Source organism: Sprattus sprattus, assembly GCF_963457725.1.
Source record: "Sprattus sprattus genome assembly, chromosome: 13".
Taxonomy (NCBI): domain Eukaryota; kingdom Metazoa; phylum Chordata; class Actinopteri; order Clupeiformes; family Clupeidae; genus Sprattus; species Sprattus sprattus.
In genome coordinates, this window is record NC_137911.1 from 7,475,518 (window position 1) to 7,496,405 (window position 20,888).

Consider the following 20,888-nt stretch of genomic DNA (forward strand, 5'->3'; position numbering starts at 1 on the left):
TGTGTGTGTGTGTGTGTGTGTGTGTGTGTGTGTGTGTGTGTGTGTGTGTGTGTGTGTGTGTGTGTGTGTGTGTGTGTGTGTGTGTGTGTGTTAGTTTGTGTGTGTGTGTGTGTGTGCTCCTGGTAAACCTGCATCTTGCTGTACAATTTTGCAAACCTTTTTGTGGAAGGAATGGAGACTTTTGCAACCTAGGATTACTCAACCCCCTGCATTCATTCTGCCACATTCAAGTAAACCCCCCTCTCCTTCTCCCTCGTGAAATATTACACATCACAATCGGGGCCTAATTACGGTGAGATGATCTTCTCAACCTACCCTCATTTTTAGCCAAACTATTGCCAAGACTCAATTGTCTCCCAATGCAGGACCAATATGAAGGCATCCATTATTAATAACCCCATCATGCGGACCTTCCTACCTGATCGTCCGTCACTCGATGAATCTTATTTTATTCATCCCCACACCTGGCACGAGCTGATCCATATTTAATGTGTTTGGGGAAAGGGGAAGGACCTGGCCTGGAGGAAGCTGCACCTCCACCTCCACCTCCACCTCCACCTCCACCTCCACCACCACAGCAGCAGCAGCACATGTCAGGCATGCTAAGGTGCTTAGCGTCAAGCGTGGCGGTGCCTGAGAAGAGCTCTCTCTGCAGAGGGCTGGCAGTAATGAGTCTGATCTGAGTGTGTGTGGCATCATGCAGCAATTGGTGGGTGGTGTGTGTGTGTGTGTGTGTGTGTGTGTGTGTGTTTAGGGGGGGGTTGCAATTCTGGGGCTGAAGTGCGTCTCAATTATGGTGCGGCTAAGCCCATCACGAATGCCTGACACTCGTGGCAGCGTGGAAGGTTGGACTTTGATGTGAGTGAGAGGGGGAGAGGGAGTGTGTGTGTGTGTGTGTGTGTGTGTGTGTGTGTGTGTGTGTGTGTTTGATGGTTGAAAGGGCTGGAGGGAGGAAAGAGGAAGGGAGGGAGCTGGAGAGTGGCGCATGCAGTCCCCTGCAGTGAAATGCACAGGCTCCTCAACAGATGCTGCTCTGGTTTTTTCTCGCTCTCTCTCTCTCTCTCTCTCTCTCCCTCTCACTCTTGTTCTCTCGTTCTGCAGGCTCCCACTGGCTTCTCTCTCCCCTCCCTGTTTTCTCCTCTGCTGTCTGTCTTCCCTCTCCCTGTTGTGTTCTCTGCACCCCCTCTTCTCCCTCTTCTCTCCTCCACGTCCCCTCCTCCTGTCACCATTGTTTTGTCCTCCCTCCTGTCCCCTCTGCAGGTTATTCCTCCACTTCAGTCCCTCACATATCATTTTCTCTCTCTCTCTCTCTCTCTCTCCTTCTCTCTCTCTCTCTCTCTCTCTCTCTCTCTCTCTCTCTCTCTGTTCCATGTTTAATAAACTGATCAACATGTATCACATATGCCTCTCAGATAGAACTCGTTTTCAGTACTTTTTATTTGTGTTGATTGTTTTTGTGGATGGATTTGGGAGGGCTGTGTAGTAGGTGGGGAGAGTGTGTGGTAGTCTCCCATGGTAATGGGCCCACATCTCCAGTCCCATTGCCTTTTTTATCTTCTGGCTCAGTGGCTGCAGCTGCTTTCGCCCGTTTCCCTGCCAGTCGTTTTCAGCTTCATTTCTCCCCCTAATTAAGATTTAGAGGCACGGAGGCCACTGACAGAGAGAGAGAGGGAGGGAGAGAGAGAGGGAGGGAGGGAGGGGAGGGGAGAGCAAGAGCTAGAGCTAGAGAGAGGGATTAGATAGATGCAGGGAGAGGAGATGCATGTTCTTTAGGAGAGATAGCAAAAGAATGAGAAAAATGTGCAGGTAACCTAAAAGTGTGTGTGTGTGTGTGTGTGTGTGTGTGTGTGTGTGTGTGTGTGTGTGTGTGTGTGTGTGTGTGTGTGTGTGTGTGTGTGTGTGTGTGTGTGTGTGTGTGTGTGTGTGTGTGTGTGTGTGTGTGTGTGTGTGTGTGTGTGTGTGTGTGTGTGTGTGTGTGTGACTGTGTTACTATGGTGCGTATTTGTGAGGGAGAAAGTGGAGTGAAAAGACAGGAGGTAATCCGCAGAAAAAGCTGAGACGAGACAGTAAAAAGGTTTGCAAAGAGTGTGGCAAAGACGGTGATGGGGAACAAGGGAAATAAAAGATCGAGAGAGAGAGAGGGAGAAGAGAGGCCAGGGAAGAGAGAGAGAGGGAGAGCGAGCGAGCCAAGCGAAGAGGGAGCCAGGCCGTCAGAATGACAGGCGCAGGCGACATCTCCTCCAGGTCGTCCCGCTCGGCTGGCCAGGTCTCTCGCAGGTCGCCCGAGTTCCTGTTCGAATGCCGTCCTCCCACACGCCTGCTTAAAAAGCCAGTGCTTAATTAGAGGTGCAGGCGTGATGGATGACGCGGGCAGATCACTGGAAATGGCCACACTGACCTTCATCATTGCCAAAAGAGGGCCAAAAACTCGCTCTCTCCCCCTCCCTCACACACACACACACACACACACTCAAACACACACACCCTCCTGTGGAAGCAGCTGTTGGCTTAATGGGTTCATTTCTCCCCCTCACCTTGTATGGCGTGGCAACCCCCAGAGCACCAAGAACTGGAGGGCAGCCGTGGACCTGACGGGCCGACTGCTGACGGCGCACGGACAGGGCTACGGCAAGAGCGGGCAGCCCACCAGCCACACTACCGACTCCCTGCAGGTGAGGAGCCCGCAGTGGCACATGGGAAATGTAGGCTCACATGAGTAAGGAGATGTGGTGGGCGAACTGATGTTGGGGGGGGCTTGTTTTTGTTTTTGTGCCCCTGGCATGACGCTAATGCACGCAGACAAGTGTCCCACACATCAGAGAGCTACACCACCACCCTGCTTTTTCATTTCCCTCCCTCTCTGTATCACACATACACGCACACTGTCTGTTTCTCTCTCTCTCTCTCTCTCTCTCTCTCTCTCTCTCTCTCTCTCTCTCTCTCTTGTGTCTGTTTATCTATCACTTTTCATGTCTCTTTGTGCTACTCATTAACTCGCACACACATAGGGGCATGGCCGCACATAACAAGCACATATAAACACAATAATTTCTCCTGTATGAGACCTGTCCCAGAAGCACACTGATACTTCCAGCACACACACACACACACACACACACACACACACACACACACACACACACACACACACACACACACACACAGACGTCAAACCCACATCTCTGGCCCCTGATGAGCCGTGCGGGTGTGTTTGAAGTGTCCTGTAGTAGAGCAGAGCAGAGCGGAGCAGAGAGGAGAGGAGAGGAGAGGAGAGGAGAGGAGAGGAGAGGCACTGGCAGCGCTCAGCATTGCTCTCCCCCGGCCCAGCAGCACCCACACAGGCCACCAGGGGGGAGCGGAGTGGAGCGGGAGGGGGAGCGGGGAGGGGGCAGATCCCCACGCACCCAGGATCCACTCATATCAAAGAGACCTAGTCTCTCTGATGTTCTGGCCTCATGTGGCACTGCGCCGCTATTGTGTTGGCATGCCTTTGCATAAAACAGTCTGAATTATGGGGAGTTGACCTGTCAATGAAATAAAATGTGCTGAGAAAAAAGAGAAATGGTTAGCTTTTAGTCAGTCAGCCCTGCAATCATTCCTGTATCCTTTTTTTGCCATATCTTCTTTTGTTAAGTGAATGATGTATCATGGATTTGAGCACGAATATAAGCCTTTTGCTAGCTCCATTTATGAAACCGTGTGCAGAGGCACATTTGCTGTGGCTTTGTGAGTCCATTTTGTCCTGTCTTCCCCTGCAGCTCTGGTTTGTGCGGCTGGCCCTGCTCACCAAGCTCAGCCTCTTTCAGAACGCCGAGCTGGAATGCGAACCCTTCGGGAATTTGGACCTGCCGGACCTGTACTACGAGTACTACCCGTCCGTCTACCCGGGCCGACACGGTGAGTACCAGCCAGCTGGCGCCGACATGGTGCCCACCAGCGCGCGGCATCCAGCTGTAACCCTAACCCTTGCCTCTGCTCCCGCTGGCACCAACCGCTGTGCCCTCCCCACTGGGGGTCGGGTTGGGTTGGCAGTGCCGTGCCACACGATCAAAGCGCCCTCCAGTTACAGCACACATACAAGCATCCAGTCTGCTAGTTGGCAATGCAGTGAAGGGCTGAAGTACAAGGGGAGCATCAGGGCAGATATATAATGCTGACAGTGTAACATGAATCCATTCAACAACAATGAGAATGGGCTGGGGCAGGAGAAAGAGTCCCAGGCCACTGGGATGGTGGCTTTGTATCATACGTGTCAGTGTATTGTGTAATAATGGCTTTAATAGGTGGAGTTCAGGCTGTGATTTGCTGCAGTGATGAGCAGCAGATGCCCTGAAGCGTCCGACCTCGGTACATACATCAGGTTCAGTAATGAAAACATTGTGCTTTATGGATATCTGTTGGAGAATATCTCTCCAAGCTGGCATCAAAAGGCATAACCTAGTGGTGGATTTCATTAGTTTGGCCAGTAAATAGACCCCCAACGGAATTCAGTAGCATCTGTGGGATTTGTGGCCTGTGTGTGTGTGTGTGTGTGTGTGTGTGTGTGTGTGTGTGTGTGTGTGTGTGTGTGTGTGTGTGTGTGTGTGTGTGTGTGTGTGTGTGTGTGTGTGTGTGTGTGTGTGTGTGTGTGTGTGTGTGTGTGTGTGTGTGTGTGTGTGTCGTTTTCTTTTGCATGCTTGTTTTTTATATTAACAATTGTTGTGTAAAGGCAGGCAAGTAAATGCAAATACTATCAAACACATTGGTAACACCTCATGCCAGGACGGGTTAGATCTTCACATTGGGCCAAATGGGTTTGCATTTTTGGCTTATTTTGCTGTGTGGAGCTTCTCCTGCATTGTTAAACTGGTGATTTCTTAGCACTTTCGCCTGTCCTCTGATGTCATTAAGGCGCGACTGATCACCAGACAGGACTTCAGACATGAAGGCCAGAGTTTGTGGACTTGGGCTGAGATTATCAAAGGGGCCTGAGCCCCGTAGACAGCTGCCGGAGCCTGTGCCTTATCAAAGAGTCTTGCCGGATCAAAAAGAATGCTGAGGCAATGTCTATGCTCTAGCCTAGAGGTAGCCCTCCATTGGGCTTCTGCAGCCCTAGCGGTGGGCTCTGCTTTGTGTGTGTGTGTGTGTGTGTGTGTGTGTGTGTGTGTGTGTGTGTGTGTGTGTGTGTGAGTGCTTGTCTGAAAGCTGACTGCTTTTCCTCTGGCCCTGTTGTTCAGGTTCAATGGTTCCCTTCTCCATGCGTGTCCTGCACGCGGAGCTGCCTCAGTACCTCGGGAAGCCCCAGGAGTCTCTGGACCGGCTGCACAGGATGAGGACTGTCTGTCAGAAGGTGAGACACCGACCATCAAAAGCACACATACACACACACACACACATACACACACACACACACCCACACACACACACAGGCACACACACACACACACACACACACACACACACACACACACACACACATATCCAGTACCTCACCAACAAGTGCAAGGGTATCTCTCTCGGAGTGTGAACTGTTTTCCTGGGTGTCTCTTGTTTTCTGACAGATCCTGGATCATTTAGAGGAGGGCCTGGCAGAAGATGGCAGCATGATGAACCTGACTAAGGACAACAGGCAAGGTATGGAGGCGCGCACGGAGCCCTTTGTATTGAAATGAATGAAGGTTTGGTCTGGTGTTGAGGTCCACTTAATGTTGTTAGAGAGCAAACAAGGGCATCAGCTGGACCAATTTGCCAAGGTAACGGAATGGAACACGCTAGTGGAGCCGGCCACTAATGAACTGTCATGGTTGTTTGGCGGAGCGTGTGGAGGGTTGCATTTAACAGGCGAGGAAGAGAGTGAACCTCCTCAGCTGAAGTTGTGCGAGGAAGAAACAGTTTCAAAACAAAGGGGCTGGCTCACTGAGGGAAGTGCAGAGCCTGGCACGTCACAGACCAGTCAAACGGCAGGAGGAATGCTGGCGTCTGTATAGTCCTCTGCCCTCAGATCATGTCTGGAGGGCTATAGCCAATTAGATTTCTTTGTACACATTTCCCAATAGCGCAACTGTTTCAAAATTGCTGTCATATTTCCTTTTATATACAAAGGGTTTATTCATAGATATTGCACCTTCTTGTCTTTGGAAGAGGTTAAACACCCAAGTTTATACAGTGTCTGAACAAATGCAATCCTATGCAAAGGCCTTAGTGAGGCAGTAGGTCTGCTTCCATGTTGACATAGCTTATTTTGAAAGAAAGCATGTATTTAAAACACCGGACCCTGTGGGACTGAGGAACCAGGTGAACACAGAATCAGACTCCCCGAAGCTTTTGGCACAAATCTCATCAAACAGAAAATGTATGGACAGCTAAAGACATTATCCAGTGATGGCACTCCCATTCCTCCCCACCCCCACCCCCACCCCCACGGGCGCTCCCCTGACGCCACTCGCTGCCTCCAGGGCCGGAGGTGAGAGAGCGAGCCGCTCTGCTGCCAGATCCCACGTAGGGCAGCCCGGCGCCACCCCGCTGCGTCCGGCACGGCTGATGTGCGGCTCGATTGGGCCTCCCCCCCGTCACGGGCACATGTCTCCAGAGGAGCTGCCAAGTGCCCACAGCCCCGCGTCCCTCGTGCTGAGTGGGGCTGCTGCCTGGTCTCGCTCCTCTCCTCTCTTCTCCTCTCCTCTTCCTCCTCTTCCACCCTGCCCTGGCAGTGGGTCAGAGAGATCCCCGGGCCGTCCGGCCCACATGGAGCTCGACTGGACCCGGCGCTTGGGTCGCGGCCCTCAGGCAGGCCAGCAGGCTAATGAAGAAGGGGTTAGATGGATGTCAGCGAGGAGGGAGGGGATGTGAAATGGAGGGAGGGAGGGAGAGAGAAAGAGAGAGAGAGAGAGAGAGGTCAGTCCGCCATGCTGCAGGGATGCTGCAGTGAATTCAAAGCAATTTCTGCTCTGCTGGGAGATCTCAAACTTACCATTTGAATGATTTTTTCTTCTTCCTTCTCATCCCTTTCCTCTTATTGCTTCCTTCTCTTTATTGCACCGTTTCCACCGCACTCTTCCTCTTGTATCCCCTTTGCCTGTTCTTCCCTCTTCTCTGCTCCTGTCCTCCTCTCTTCCTTCCTCTCCCTCTTCTCTCCTCCTGTCCTTCTCTCTCCCCTCCTCTCCCTCTACTCTGCTTCTCCTCCTCTCTTCCCTCCTCTCCCTCTACTCTGCTTCTCCTCCTCTCTTCTCTCCTCTCCCTCTACTCTGCTCCTGTCCTCCTGTCTTCCCTCCTCTCCCTCTACTCTGCTTCTCCTCCTCTCTTCTCTCCTCTCCCTCTACTCTGCTTCTCCTCCTCTCTTCTCTCCTCTCCCTCTACTCTGTTTCTCCTTCTCTCTTCCCTCCTCTCCCTCTACTCTGCTTCTCCTCCTCTCTTCCTTCCTCTCCCTCTACTCTGCTTCTCCTCCTCTCTTCCCTCCTCTCCCTCTACTCTGCTCCTGTCCTTCTCTCTCCCCTCCTCTCCCTCTACTCTGCTTCTCCTCCTCTCTTCTCTCCTCTCCCTCTACTCTGCTTCTCCTCCTCTCTTCTCTCCTCTCCCTCTACTCTGCTTCTCCTCCTCTCTTCCCTCCTCTCCCTCTACTCTGCTCCTGTCCTTCTCTCTCCCCTCCTCTCCCTCTACTCTGCTTCTCCTCCTCTCTCCCCTCCTCTTCTCTCCTCTCCATGACTGCTCTACCGACTGCAGTCTTGCCTCATTGCATCTCTGGCAGCAGACGCCTTCTGGAGCTGCAGCCTCTCTGCATTCTCTTCCCAGCTCCCTCTTGATCTCTAACAACAAAAGATATAAACACCCGCACACACGCACACAGGCACACACGCACACACACACGCACGCACGCGCACAAACACGCAAACACAAACACAAACACAAACACACACACACAGACACACACACACAGCGAGAGACTCCTGAATATGCTAACAGACATAGCAACTGATGAGGGTGTGTTCAGCAAGCAGCTTTTGTGGCGGAGAGATGTGGACTGTGTGAGAGTGTCGCAGTGTGTTCGCACTATAATTCCCTCACCCAGACAAATAATTAATGGTTTCAGGGGGGTAAGGGGGTGTTGCTGATGGTACTTATGGAGCGAGGATGGAGGGGTGGGGGGGGGAGTACAATTTGCCACCCTATGTCTCTGTGCTTAATCTGCGCTATTTCTCTCTATCTCTCTCTGTCCATGTCTCTTCTTTCTTCCTGTTTTTCTCTCCCTGCCTGTCTGTTTTGCAGCCTCCATTCAGTTGTGGAGGTCACGTCTGTGCCGGGTGATGTACTCCATGGCAAACTGTCTGCTAATGATGAAGGTACGTGGGTGGTGGTGTGGAGTGGGGGGGAAGGCAGCAGGGAGGTGTGTGTGTGTGTGTGTGTGTGTGTGTGTGTGTGTGTGTGTGTGTGTGTGGGGTGGTGGGAGGGGGGCTGCAGCAGATGCTTACTACCGTATTCACTGGTATAAGCACGCCCTGTAGTTTCCACCAAATCTAAAACCTAATAGCGATACAACATGCTATGTGTGAGCACACAACAGCCGTCTGCATTCTCCTCACAAACTTCTCCAATTATCTGTTTCAGTTACACACTTTGTACATTAAACAAGGCTGTTATCTGACTTAAGAGCAGCTATCCCCCCCCCCCCCCCCCCCCACACACACACACACACCCTGATGGTTGGTTTCTCACTGTTGTTCCCAGAATGCATGCTGTGCTCAGAGAGGTCACAGCAACCCAACTGATCCTGACACCATTGTTTACTATTGTACACACATTGATAACAGATTGATGTAGGTGGTGTCATTTGTTTGGCACACACACACACACACACACACACACACACACACACACAGATCCCCACTGTTCTGACGAACACCTACAGTGGAGCGTAGAGGTGCATGCCAGTGCACATACTTCAGTCAGCCATCTCTCTACAGTAGCGACTCCCCGTGGCTCTCATTGCTGCTGATATCAGATAGGGACATATATAAAAAGAAATCAACCAAGAGCAGCACAACAGCACACAAGTCATGGATAACTGCAGTAGCAAAGCATCAACATTATTTTCCAATGCAGTTGTATTAGACTTATTAAGTATCCCTCTGAGGGCATTTTCAGAACTTGTCATTGACATTCACTACTTAGCAACTAATAATATGCTCTATTTTATGTTATTTCATTTTATATATTAAGACTATAAGCTTTTGCAAAATATAGGAGGAAAGCTGGTGAGCAGTCCTGGTGACAGTGTTGTGGTGGTGAGCAGCTCTGGTGTTTCTTTGTCATAGCCTGACTGAAGACTCAGTGTTGCTCATTCTCTGGCACAGAGAGCCCCCTGCTGGCGAAGCCCTGAACAGACACATGTCCAACCACACACATATCGACTCGGGCAGCATAGATCTCATCAGCAAACTGCTCCCATACTTTCTAAACGTTCACATACTAAACATTCCCACATTGGCTGCTTGCTTATCTTGCCCTTTTTTCTCTGAGGCAGGCCAGAGAATCCTATAATATAGATTGCAGTTGAGGCCCATTGTCTTGAATGATGGGCCAACCAGCAGTGTAGTTCAGCATTTATCTGTGCGTCCACATGAGTGATCTTTGGAAGCCACCAGCAGCAGCAGCCTCACGGACAGTCCCTCACCCCCGACCCCCACATGACACATTCGCCCATGTGACGACCTGGACCCATTGATTTATTTGTTCCTTTGTGCCTCCTCTCTCTCTCTCGCTCTTTTTCTCTCTCTTTCTCCCTCTCTTTCTCTTTCTCCCTCTCTCTCTTCCTCTCTTTCGCCCTCTCTTTCTCTTTCTCTCTCTCATTCTCTATCTCTCTTTCTCCCTCTCTCTCTTCCCCTCTCTCTCTCTCTCTCTCTCTTTCTCCCTCACTCTCTCTATCTCTCTCTCTCTCTCTCTCTCTCTCTCTCTCTCTCCCTTTGCTCCCACTCCCAGGACTATGTTCTGGCTGTGGACACGTACCACTCCATCATCCAGTACGAGCCCCAGCAGAAGGTGCAGCTGCTCAGTGGCATCGGTCGCATCTTCCTGCAGGTAATTGTGGCCCTTAGCCCTGATCCTCCCTTCTGTCCTCGTTCACTTAAACCAACTCAGCGCCTTTTACCCACAACTTTTTTCTTTTTTTCCCCCTCCCTCATGGAAGCAGCACCAGGTGCCCTCTGCGCCATCCGGCCCCTCGGTATCAGACAGGCCGTCCCCACCGGGGGCCTAATCTAAAATTGCCTCTTTTAATCAGGACTTTACTAACCACTCCTCAAAGTCTAGGGCTGTGGTGAAGTCAAACGCCATCATCATTTTACTGTGTGGAGCTTCTGCTGATACCAGATACAACATGGGGGAAGATAAGGTCTCAGACACAGCCCTGTGTTCAGTTAGCTTGTGTTCCACAGCAGTCGACTCAGATCATCGTGATAACGGTAGACGCCGCTCAGTGAACCATGTGATCGTTGCCCCAAAGTGATAATTGTTTTGCTATCATCTTTATTATTAGATTGGGGACATTAAGACTGCAGAGAGGTATTTCCAGGAGGTGGAAAAAGACTGCCAGGCAAAGGAAGGGGGGGACATGCAGGATACTTCAGTGCTGATGAATAGGTAAGGTGTGTGCGTGTGCGTGTGCGTGTGTGTGTGTGTGTGTGTGTGTGTGTGTGTGTGTGTGTGTGTTCGTACATTCATACCACAGAGAAATGACTTAGGGACACAAAGTCACACCGTATCACTCCATCTGGGCCTTGTGCGGTCTGACAGTGTTGATCTTGCTACCGGAGGTCACACCTCATTTATTGACTTGCAAATGTATTTTTACCCCTCTACTTTTGCCATAAGCTGAGAATCCATGTAGCACTTGCCAACAGGGTGTGTGTTGAATGTTCTGTTTTAAAAATGTGACTTGAAGGGTGTATGTTTTAAGTGTGTGATGATCTCTTTCACCCCTTTGGCTCTCCAGGGCATTTGTTTACCTCAGTCAGAATAACTATTCTGAGGCACACACATGCTTCTCTGGTGTACTGAAAGTTGATCCCAAGAACCCGGTGGTAGGTTCTCAATCTTTACTCATCTGTAAGATTTTGAAAACGTTTAAGCTTTCCACAGGTGATAAGACCTCGAGAGCAGACTGAGCATCCAGTATTGGCTTTAGATGGGAATTAGCAGATTAAATTTACTTGATGTTTTCCCTGTACATTATAAACAGCCATTAGGTTTTTTCTATTTAGATATATATTTAGAACTCTACAAATCAATGTGCTAGCTTTCTAAGTACAATGATAATCCTTGCATTGAGAACATGAATCTAAAATGTGACACCAGTATACAATACTATAAAAAGGCAATTTCAAAGTATTTATAGTATCATAGCATAGCATAGTATCACCTATTGAATTATTTGAACATTGAATAATTTAAAGCAATTAGTATTGTATGGTTTCATAGCAACATCTTCTATTCATTTTAGTGCATGATACTCTTAGATGGTGATTATGTGTAGCATTAATATATTGTCTACAATGTCTAAAAGGTTGTTTCATAGATTAGCATGTTCCTAACTCCTGTCCCCTCTGTGGCCACCTCCAGGCCAACAACAACGCGGCGGTATGCCTCCTCTACCTGGGCCGTCTGAAGGAGTCTCTGAGGCAGCTGGAGGGCATGGTGCAGCAGGACCCGGCACTCTACCTGCACGAGAGCGTCCTCTTCAACCTCACCACCATGTACGAGCTGGAGTCCTCTCGCAGCACCCAGAAGAAGCAGGCCCTGCTGGAGGCTGTGGCCTGTCGCGAGGGGGACAGCTTCAACACCCAGTGTCTCAAGCTGGTCTAGGGGTGCCCCCGCTGGCCAGCCACGGTTGTTCATGAAGGTCTCCCACACACCAGTCAGAGAGCCAGGGCCAGGCAGGATCCCTGATTGGGCATTAACTCGCTTACCACATGGGCCAAAGGGTTCCATCCTCCCTGGCCATCTGCTAGACCTGAATGTTTTTTTTTTTTTTGTGTTGGGTTTGGATGCAACTGGTGGTCTGACTGACTGAATGGGTGATCAAGTGAGTGCTAATGAATGTGAGTCACTGAAAGCCAGGGAAAGTCCCTGTGGTCCCAACACGTGCTCAGGCTTCACCAGTAGTAGCAGGGCTTTCTGGAGTGCAGGTGATCCCAAGACCAAAGCAAAAGACCAATAGCAGTAAACCACCATGGGATGAATGGTCAAGTTGCATTTTAAAGTCTGTTTATTTTCTTGAACACTAAAGGGTGTAGTATTTGGTCTAGGTCAAACAACGCATATCTTGTGAAAAAAGGAATGTAAAGTATTTGTATGATCCAAAAATGTACATATTTTATAATAATGAAAGAATCAAGATTTAAGATCACCTCTTAAATTGTTATATTATGTAAATGATTCTTGAATGCTGGTTGCTGTTTACATTCTGTGTTAATCTTAATCACTATCTGTACTGTATGACAGTTGATTTTAGAAGAATCATGTTCATCCAAATAAACTTGTACTGGTCTTTAACCATGTGGAATTCATCACAGCGCAGTTCATGAGGAACATGTAGTTGGCAGCAGTGTTTGCACATGCTTGCAAAATTATTAAACCCCCCTAGAAAGTCACTTGCAAATAGCTAGAAAGTCAATTGCAAATAGTACTGACACATATTTTTCCCTTTCAGTATTTGTTATTGTAAACATCTATGCTCTTCAGTGGTTCTCAACCTTTTTTCAGTGATGTACCCCCTGTGAAATATTTTTTCAGCCAAGTACCCCCTAACCAGCGATAGGCATTTTTGGTTGAAAAAAAGATGTAATACACAGCGCTATGCCATCATTATCTGGTTTATTAAACTGTCAACACTGAAGATTGAACATTGTTGCATTGAACTGAGTACGTTTGCAATTACATTTTAGTAAGAAACTTCTGCTTCACTGAACATCTTTGTCAGTCTTGGTGGCAGGGAGGCTGTGATCAAGGCCACGGTCAGATGACACTTCCAGGAGTGTCCTGATAAGTGCAGGTAGCTTGCTTCCCCATGCTTCAGACAAGAGAAATGGGGTTTTCAACCAATCCAGCTGTGTAGATTTCTCCTCCATGTCAGGAAAGTAGGACATTGAAAATTTAAATTCGGAATCAAATTGGTCAAATGTCCCACGATGACCAACTTGACTGGAGCTCTATCCACTTCCTCACTAGAGATAAAATCATCCATCTGAGGAAAGCAGGTGAAATCCCCCTATGCAGGTCCACAGCTCTGCTTTCTTTAGAAAGCCTCCCACCTTGTCATACAGGTTTAAAATGCTGGTGTCCTTTCCCTGCAGACATATTTAGTTCGTTCAGTTTGCTGAATATATGTGCCAGATAGCACATATTTGCAAACCAGTCTGTGTGGCATGGGGAGATCTGTGCTCAATCAGAAAGGTGTGTACTTCAGATCGTAATTCCAACAGCCGTTTGAGTATTCCCCCTCGAAAGAGCCAACGCACTTCTGTGAACAGCAGCAGTTGTGTGTTCAGCTCCCATGTTTTTGCGAAAAAAACTGCGCTTATTATACAGTTACTTGTCAAAACGATAGAAGATATTCCTCCAGAATAGCCTACCCATTTTAATGAGTTTGTTGCAATTTCCGCATTCCGCTAAGAAAAGAAAATAGTTCTTCACGCATTGCCAATGACAGCGGTTATAAACTTTTCGCAGCAGTGAATAACAAGAAACTACAAACCTGCGAATGCAGACATTTAACCAACACATGGCCCATACAAATCAACAGAACTTTTGGAACATTCTAAAGAGCAGTATAATAACTATTTTTAAAGGATTTTTGAATGGAGGCTAACTTTAAATATATCTTTAAAAAATCTCACTTACCCCCTGGACTACCTTCGCGTACCCCTACCCCGGTTGAGAACCACTTATGTACAAAGGCGGAAGTTATTTGTCTGTTTAAAAAAAAAATGAAATATAAAACTTGCAAAAGTATTCTAACCCCTGTGCTTTTGATTTCCAGATTAAAGCAGATAGCTAATGTACTAATGACACAGAAGTGCCACTTGTTTTGACAATAACTGATCATAAGTAGATACCTATTGATGTTTTAAGAAGACATCTCCTAGTTATGACAAAGACTAAGGGTCTTCAGCCAGGTTGTGTAAAATAATAGGAAATGGAAAATAAAGGCATAAAATCAACACAATATCACAAGAAACCCTGCTGCAATATATTATGGAACTAAGTTTAAGATAGGGACTACCTACCAGTAGGACAATTACCAGAGTTGCTTAAAAAGAAAATCTAATACTACAGTCCAGGACCGCCACTTCAGCAACCTTGATGATCTATATAAAATCTGCCAAGAACAATGGTAAATAACACTGCAGAACAATGTGCAAAGGTGGTACTGTCCCACTTAAAACTTGTTGACTTGCTGGAGGGTGTTGCAGAATATATATATATAAAAAAAATCTTTCTCTATTTTAAATATTTATTTATTAAAAATGTTAGTAGACAAACAACTTGTTTATCCTTCACAAATATACTTCAGCATAAGTGTTCAGAATGAAAATACTGATTGGGAAAATATGTTTCAGTATCTTTTGTAAACCAGAAAATGGTGATGACTTTCAGGGGGTCAAATACTTCTGCAAGCCACTGTACTAATGGGTAGTGATCCAGCTTGTTCCAGCACAAATGAATCCTTTAGTGTGAAGAGGGAACACTGAAAGGTTGGAGAACCACCAGTCAGTGTGGACACATGTGTCCAATTTCCGATTTCAGTCCGATTTAAATTGGATATTGGACACATGTGTCTCCTCAGAACTAGATTCATTGTGTCCGACTTGAGTCCGACTGGACTCCGATGTAAACCCCTGGACACACGATTCGATTCCGCTGGTAATTGGACTGGGCGCGCATGTGTCTCTCGTATCTGATTCAAATTGGACAACAACTTTTGCACGTGCTTGAGATCGTGCCCACAGACATATACATGCATCATTCATATATAATGTATATGATATGATAAACGCTGCTAGACGCTCAGTTCTTGTGCTCCCTCTCATTCACGTTGAAATACTGAAAGCGAAACTGAAACTTTGAAACTGGAACGCAACTGTTTGGGACAGAACGCTAATTCAGTGAACAAATATTTTCATATTACTTTCCACCAGTTGTTAGTCATGTAATCCATTCATATCGATGTGAATCAATCAATACTAATACAACTTTAACTGTGGTGTGTTTTTGTTTCATTTCACAACGTATTTACTGTATAATCAACGGTAGCAGATGTAAACATTCCGCATTTGATTTGAACTGCCGTGGCCAAGATCTAGATTGGTCACTGCCATGTGCTTTGAGATAGAGCAGTTAACCCCCCATGGAGACCCCATGGAGAGAATTGGATGGCATCGGAGTGCTGCCATCATGTGCCCGCACTGAGTGTCTGCAGGCCTAATAACAAAGAAAGTGATCATTTGGATAACAACAACCTTATGTTCACTGCATTATACACTCCACTGTGAGTGTGTGTGTGTGGTCTGCTGCATGGAATACTGACACTTTACCATAGAGACTGGAATTTTTGGATAAACCGGAAAGATCCCTCTCACCACAGCAACATTCTACAGAATTCACCCCGTAACATAATTCTTTAATGGCTACAGTGTTTCTACAACAAAAACCCACAAAACTAACATAGTAATTATATTATTGTTTAGCTTCAAACTGCACAAGGAGGGTGTAAACATTACATCCTGTCTTTTGTACAATTTATTTTAAGTATTACCACAGTAGAGTAATTACAATTCCTGTTACGGAGATGTCTAGCCTTAGTTCTCTGCCAAGGCACTAGTGTTAGTAGATTTTGTGCTGTAAACATTAATCAATCCATAGTGTAACAACAACGGCTGTATCTTTTAGACTCAAAAGGCTACGCTACTTATATGCTGATTAGCAAATTACAGCTCACATGACACTTAAGCACATTTTAATGAGTTCAGATACTTCTGCCGGATCTCAAGGTCGTCACAAGGCCGGTTATAAGCCATCCACACGGGCTCTCCCACAAACAACCTCATGGCTTTTGCATAGTTCTGAAAGAATAAAAGTACAATGAATAAAATATGATAAAGAAGGGCCATGTCAACCCATGGTAACTTGCAAGTGACTGACTCATGAGTGGATAAAATGTCATGAAGCTGAGCCTTACCATTTCATCCATGGTGAACCTATGGTAAATGCCTGCTGGTAGGGTGATCATGTCCCCTTTGGACATGGCAATCCTGATCCATCGGTCATCTTTATTCCTGACATCAAAGTAGCCACTTCCATCCAAGATGTAACGTATCTCCTCATCCAGGTGTAGATGCTCTTCATAGAACATTTTCAACTGGGGGAGAAAGAGCCATTGACATGAAGCTAACTTGATATGCTTTCAATGGAGAATTTGTGAAAGACACCAGTTAGCAGAATAGCAAGCTTTCATCCATGCAAACTGTGGTGGTGTTTGTGTTTCCAAGGTCTTTCAGGTGGTTTCGCCAGTTTTCGACCAAAACTTTACTGCTTTACATAGGGGTAAAAAATTACCTTTTCCTCATAGTTGGGGAGTTTGTCCTTATGTACAGTGATGATGTCCATATATGAATACCCCCTGTCTTTACGAATGTTCTCCAGCTGTGGGTCATTTTCATAGATGTCTGCGTTTAACTGTAAAGAAAGGGAAAGCTGTTTCAATTTGTCAAGGTTCTAGAAATCAGTGCATTAAGTCAGATTTGGATTTTTGAAGACTGTATTTTCAACTAGGACTTACCTGCAAACATGACATTCCTATTTTGTGAATCAACTGCTCAATTAGTCAGTGAATACATCATTCATTCATAAGCAAGTACATCTACTTCTCATTTGACTTAAGTAAAATACTGGACACACCCTGTTCCAACACTTTGCCTGACTCCACCTCTAACCAAGGTTCTTCTTGTCTCCAGCACATGGAGTCTGTGCACGTGTTCCCCAATGCATTCAAAATTACTTGAACATTCACACTTATTATAGAACTCCGAGTTCTATTCAGAATGACCTTGTATTGTAATTGTTCAAAAAGAATCCAATGCAAGATGGTTTAATATGTTAATGTACCAAATCTGAGAGTTATTCTGCTTAAGGAAAAGTTGGATAGTACAACAAGGTTTAATATGTCTTGTAGGTACACATGGAATTCGTACATTGTGTTTGACTTCAATCAGTAACTTGCCTATGGTTTAATCCAGAACCTACGTATTGCACCCACATTTACCCGGCACCTGCTCACAAGGTAAGGTACCTACATATTTTGGTGCTTTTACGTGAGGGTGGTACCAATTGTACCTACAGTCTTCTATGAAATGCTAGGTGACAAACAGGGTTAATGTAAAGGGGGAGGATGTAGTGATAGTGACAGATGGTGACATTTTAATAATGATTAAATGAGAACTTGCTGTGAAGGATACAGTGCCACTTGAAAGTATGTGAACCCCTTGAGGACTTAAGCGTTTTCTGTTGTTTTACCATGATTTTTCATTTTTTTATCACCAATTTTCCATAGATGAAATGTCAGGTTTATGTTTATCATTTGCATGTACTTGTTTAGAGGAAATTGTTTGAGAAGCTGAAAAACTACATGAAACATGGAATTAGTCCATTTCAAAAGTAAGTGAACCCCCAGCTGAATTGATAAAGTCAAGCAGGTAACAGATTCAGTGAAACTTATTTGGGTGAATAATTAGTCAATTGAGCAAACCGATCATCTGAGACATCCTTAGGGAAAGGTTTGGGCCATACAGATTAAAAGAGAGAGGAAACCAACCAAACTACTGTAGTGCCAAGGTGTACCCACACAGATCAACAATGCCGAGAGGAAACGAGCTATCCGAGAACATCAGGAAGAAGGTACTGACAGCCCATCAGTCTTGGGAAAGCTATAAGACCATCTCCAAAAGATTCCAGCTCCATCCATCCATCCAAGACAAATAATTTTGAAATGGAGGGTATTCAACATGACCGCATCTCTGCCTAGAAGTGGACGCCCATCAAGACCATCACCAAGAAGCACCAGAAGAAGAATAAATCAGGTAAAAGTCAACCCACACATCACCTCTAAAGAGTTTCGGACCTCTCTGGCAGCATCTGGGGTAAATGTACATGGGTCTACAATCAGACGAAAATTGTTGGTTTTGATCGTGACAAAATAATTCTATCTCGGACTCATCTGTTTAAAGAAGGGACTTCCAGAAGGCCTTTGGTTTATCCAAGTGCTCTCGGGCAAAGTTGAAACGGGCAGTTTTGTTCTTTCTTGAGAGCAGAGGCTTCCTTCTAGCAACCCGATCATGAATGTCATGTCTATTCAATTTTCGTCTGATTGTAGACCCATGTACATTTACCCCAGATGCTGCCAGAGAGGTCTGAAACTATACATGTCTATGGATGCATTGGAGTCTATGGGCAGGGGAGGCAGTGCCGCACTAAAGATTGCGCAATCACTCCAAACTGGGTTTTACGCATGCCTGCGCAAGCGTAGAACCTTTTGAGTTGAGTTCAAAATGCATTGAAAAATATGGTTAGTGAGGCACGCAGTATCACTGCTTCAAGAAGGGAGGCGAGCGAGAGGGAACTTGTTGGGTATATAATCTGACGTTGGACTTCTTCTTCACTTTGACCTTGACAGCGAAAAAGATTGCATTGCTAACCTGAAGCAGTTCTCAAAACTGGACTTTCAGTCCAAACAGGAAATGATTGATAATGGGACATGGGAACATGGGAGACCAATGCCGGAGCTAAAAGGTTTGCTTCAAACGACGGGACAGAAGGTATTGGAGTGTTTCACGTTTCCCAACGGGACTACATATTAATTTGAAACACGGACCTCGCTAAAGGCTGCTAGCGCAGGAAAAATGCCTTGAAGTTGTGAGCAGACTAGGTGCTATTCCTGAGCTAAATTACTGACTGCATTCGCTCAAGAAGAGGAGGGAAATCGCGGGATAAGACAACGGATTTCCACTGAACTATACGGATAGTCGTGAGTGGATTACGTTTGTTTCACCTCTAATTGACGGTTACGAGCTCCAAAGAAAGTGCACCAACTTTGAATTATACTGGTCAGTAGAACATTTTGGTATTGTGTGCTATGTCTGCGGTGTTTAACTGTTTGCTTGTGAATATGTTGTGTAAATAAATATGCAATTGTTTTTGTCTAAACTGCGAATTCAAAACTCTGTCCGAGTCATTTAAATTAGCATCCCAAAACCGTAGTTATAGACAAAAATAAATGAGACAAAATTAAATGAGCAACATCATTGGTGGGAGGGCTACATACGCTCGCTTGATACTATTAATATCTTATTTGACAGGGTGTAAAAGTTCAATTAGCACACCGGTTGTACGTTTAGCTGTAAGCCTATAGCCTTGTAAAAGTTAGGTTAACAAGTCAGTTGAGTATTGAGCCGCATAACTTCTTATAATAAAAAAAACCCTGATCGTTTAAAAGTAATAGTATTAGACAAAGAAACATAACTTTTTTCAGTCCTGGTCAGATGACACATTTTAAACCATATGCATTTTTATAATGTATACATTTAAAAAAAAATGTTTAAACAACTAGAGATCGGAATGACGTAATCACTTTCGGTTTCTGTGCCTCATCAGCTAGGAACCTCACCGCACGTCACTGTGTCACATGCACCTGATACTTCAAACTCTACCTAATCTAACTTCAATGAAACGACATAGGCCTACATAGCCACATGCCAATATGAGAATTAGCATGGCCATCATTAATGAATTTGGTAATTAGCATGGCCATCATTAATGAACAGGTAATTAGCTTTGCTTTTCTTGCTCCAGACCAGCCATCTTTTTTGAAATGTCTTGTGTTCGGAATACACGGTAAATTAGGTAAATAACAGTATTTCTTTCTGGCATTTGCACGTCAAGATGTACCGCATTACCTATTGCAAAACTCGAATTCAAGTTCCAGTTTAAATATACCAAAATGCTTAGCGAATGTTTGTAAGTATCCCAATATAGTGTTAAAACATCTACGTCAAAGTTAGCCAGCGTTACACTAAATGTGACATTGTCAAACTTATAATGGCTATCATCGTTCCTTAACGTAGTGTTATAGGCTACCTACTAGTTGCCTGGTGTTGCCACTTTTGAATTATAACAAGCTGGTTAACCAAACACGGCTGAAATGATTTAGTGCACTCTTTACTGCATTGACTGAGCTGATTGTATAAACTACATTTCCTCTAACTTGAGTAACGTTACACACCCTCCAATAGAAAACCCCGATTTTCTCCAATTCATCAAGGGGTACCGGTTGGTTCGGATCAAGTTTATGTGGTAGTCTTTGGTCTTCATCAGAATCGTCCATGTACCATGCATCCATAGCTGACCGTCGGTGGAAGTAGGTTACGTTGCTACATCCAACATGGGTCATGGGACAGCAGCGTGAAACTGAATACAGAAGGTCGCTTCCGGTCTTGATTTCTGGACGGGACAGGTACAAATTCAAAGGAAAAGTCCAAGAATACTGCGGTATAACAGCGCGAAGGAAAGGATCTTACTTCACTTTAATCTATAAAGCAGTAAAGCGTTTTGACATTTAATGTTCTGAAAAACATATGTACACATTGCCCCATAGCACCAGTCGGACAAGAAGACGTGTTGCCGCTGGAAAACGTATTGAAACCGGAAGTGGGTGATTAACTCCGTTTAATTGCCTAATAACAGGACCTTTACTTTTTCGTTGAGAACTTGTGTTGGTCGCCTGACCTTTAAACGATCGTGTTATTTATTTATTACAGTGCATGAAATGCCCTGTATTGTTATTCCTAGGCTTCTTCTTCTTATTCTTTTTA

General features: G+C 45.8%; 2 protein-coding genes across 2 annotated transcripts in view; one reads left to right on the forward strand and one right to left on the reverse strand.

The window, feature by feature from the left end:
- trappc12 (trafficking protein particle complex subunit 12) overlaps positions 1-12,519 on the forward strand; it is a 20,153-nt gene extending 7,634 nt beyond the window's left edge. Inside the window, exons 4-12 of the mRNA XM_080850649.1 lie at positions 2,559-2,672; positions 3,759-3,897; positions 5,217-5,329; positions 5,541-5,613; positions 8,239-8,312; positions 9,949-10,047; positions 10,505-10,608; positions 10,961-11,048; positions 11,587-12,519. Of these exons, the coding sequence (XP_080706775.1) occupies positions 2,559-2,672; positions 3,759-3,897; positions 5,217-5,329; positions 5,541-5,613; positions 8,239-8,312; positions 9,949-10,047; positions 10,505-10,608; positions 10,961-11,048; positions 11,587-11,829 (1,047 nt within the window). The 3' untranslated portion in view covers positions 11,830-12,519. The remainder of the gene's footprint in view (positions 1-2,558; positions 2,673-3,758; positions 3,898-5,216; positions 5,330-5,540; positions 5,614-8,238; positions 8,313-9,948; positions 10,048-10,504; positions 10,609-10,960; positions 11,049-11,586) is intronic.
- A 3,150-nt stretch (positions 12,520-15,669) lies between these two features.
- Positions 15,670-20,635, reverse strand: adi1 (acireductone dioxygenase 1). Its single transcript, XM_080849740.1, has 4 exons — positions 20,300-20,635; positions 16,582-16,701; positions 16,205-16,384; positions 15,670-16,088 (listed from the first exon to the last, which is right to left on the reverse strand). The coding sequence occupies exons 1-4, from the start codon at positions 20,465-20,467 to the stop codon at positions 15,972-15,974; spliced, it is 585 nt and encodes a 194-aa protein (XP_080705866.1). The 5' UTR covers positions 20,468-20,635; the 3' UTR covers positions 15,670-15,971.
- Positions 20,636-20,888: the final 253 nt, after the last annotated feature.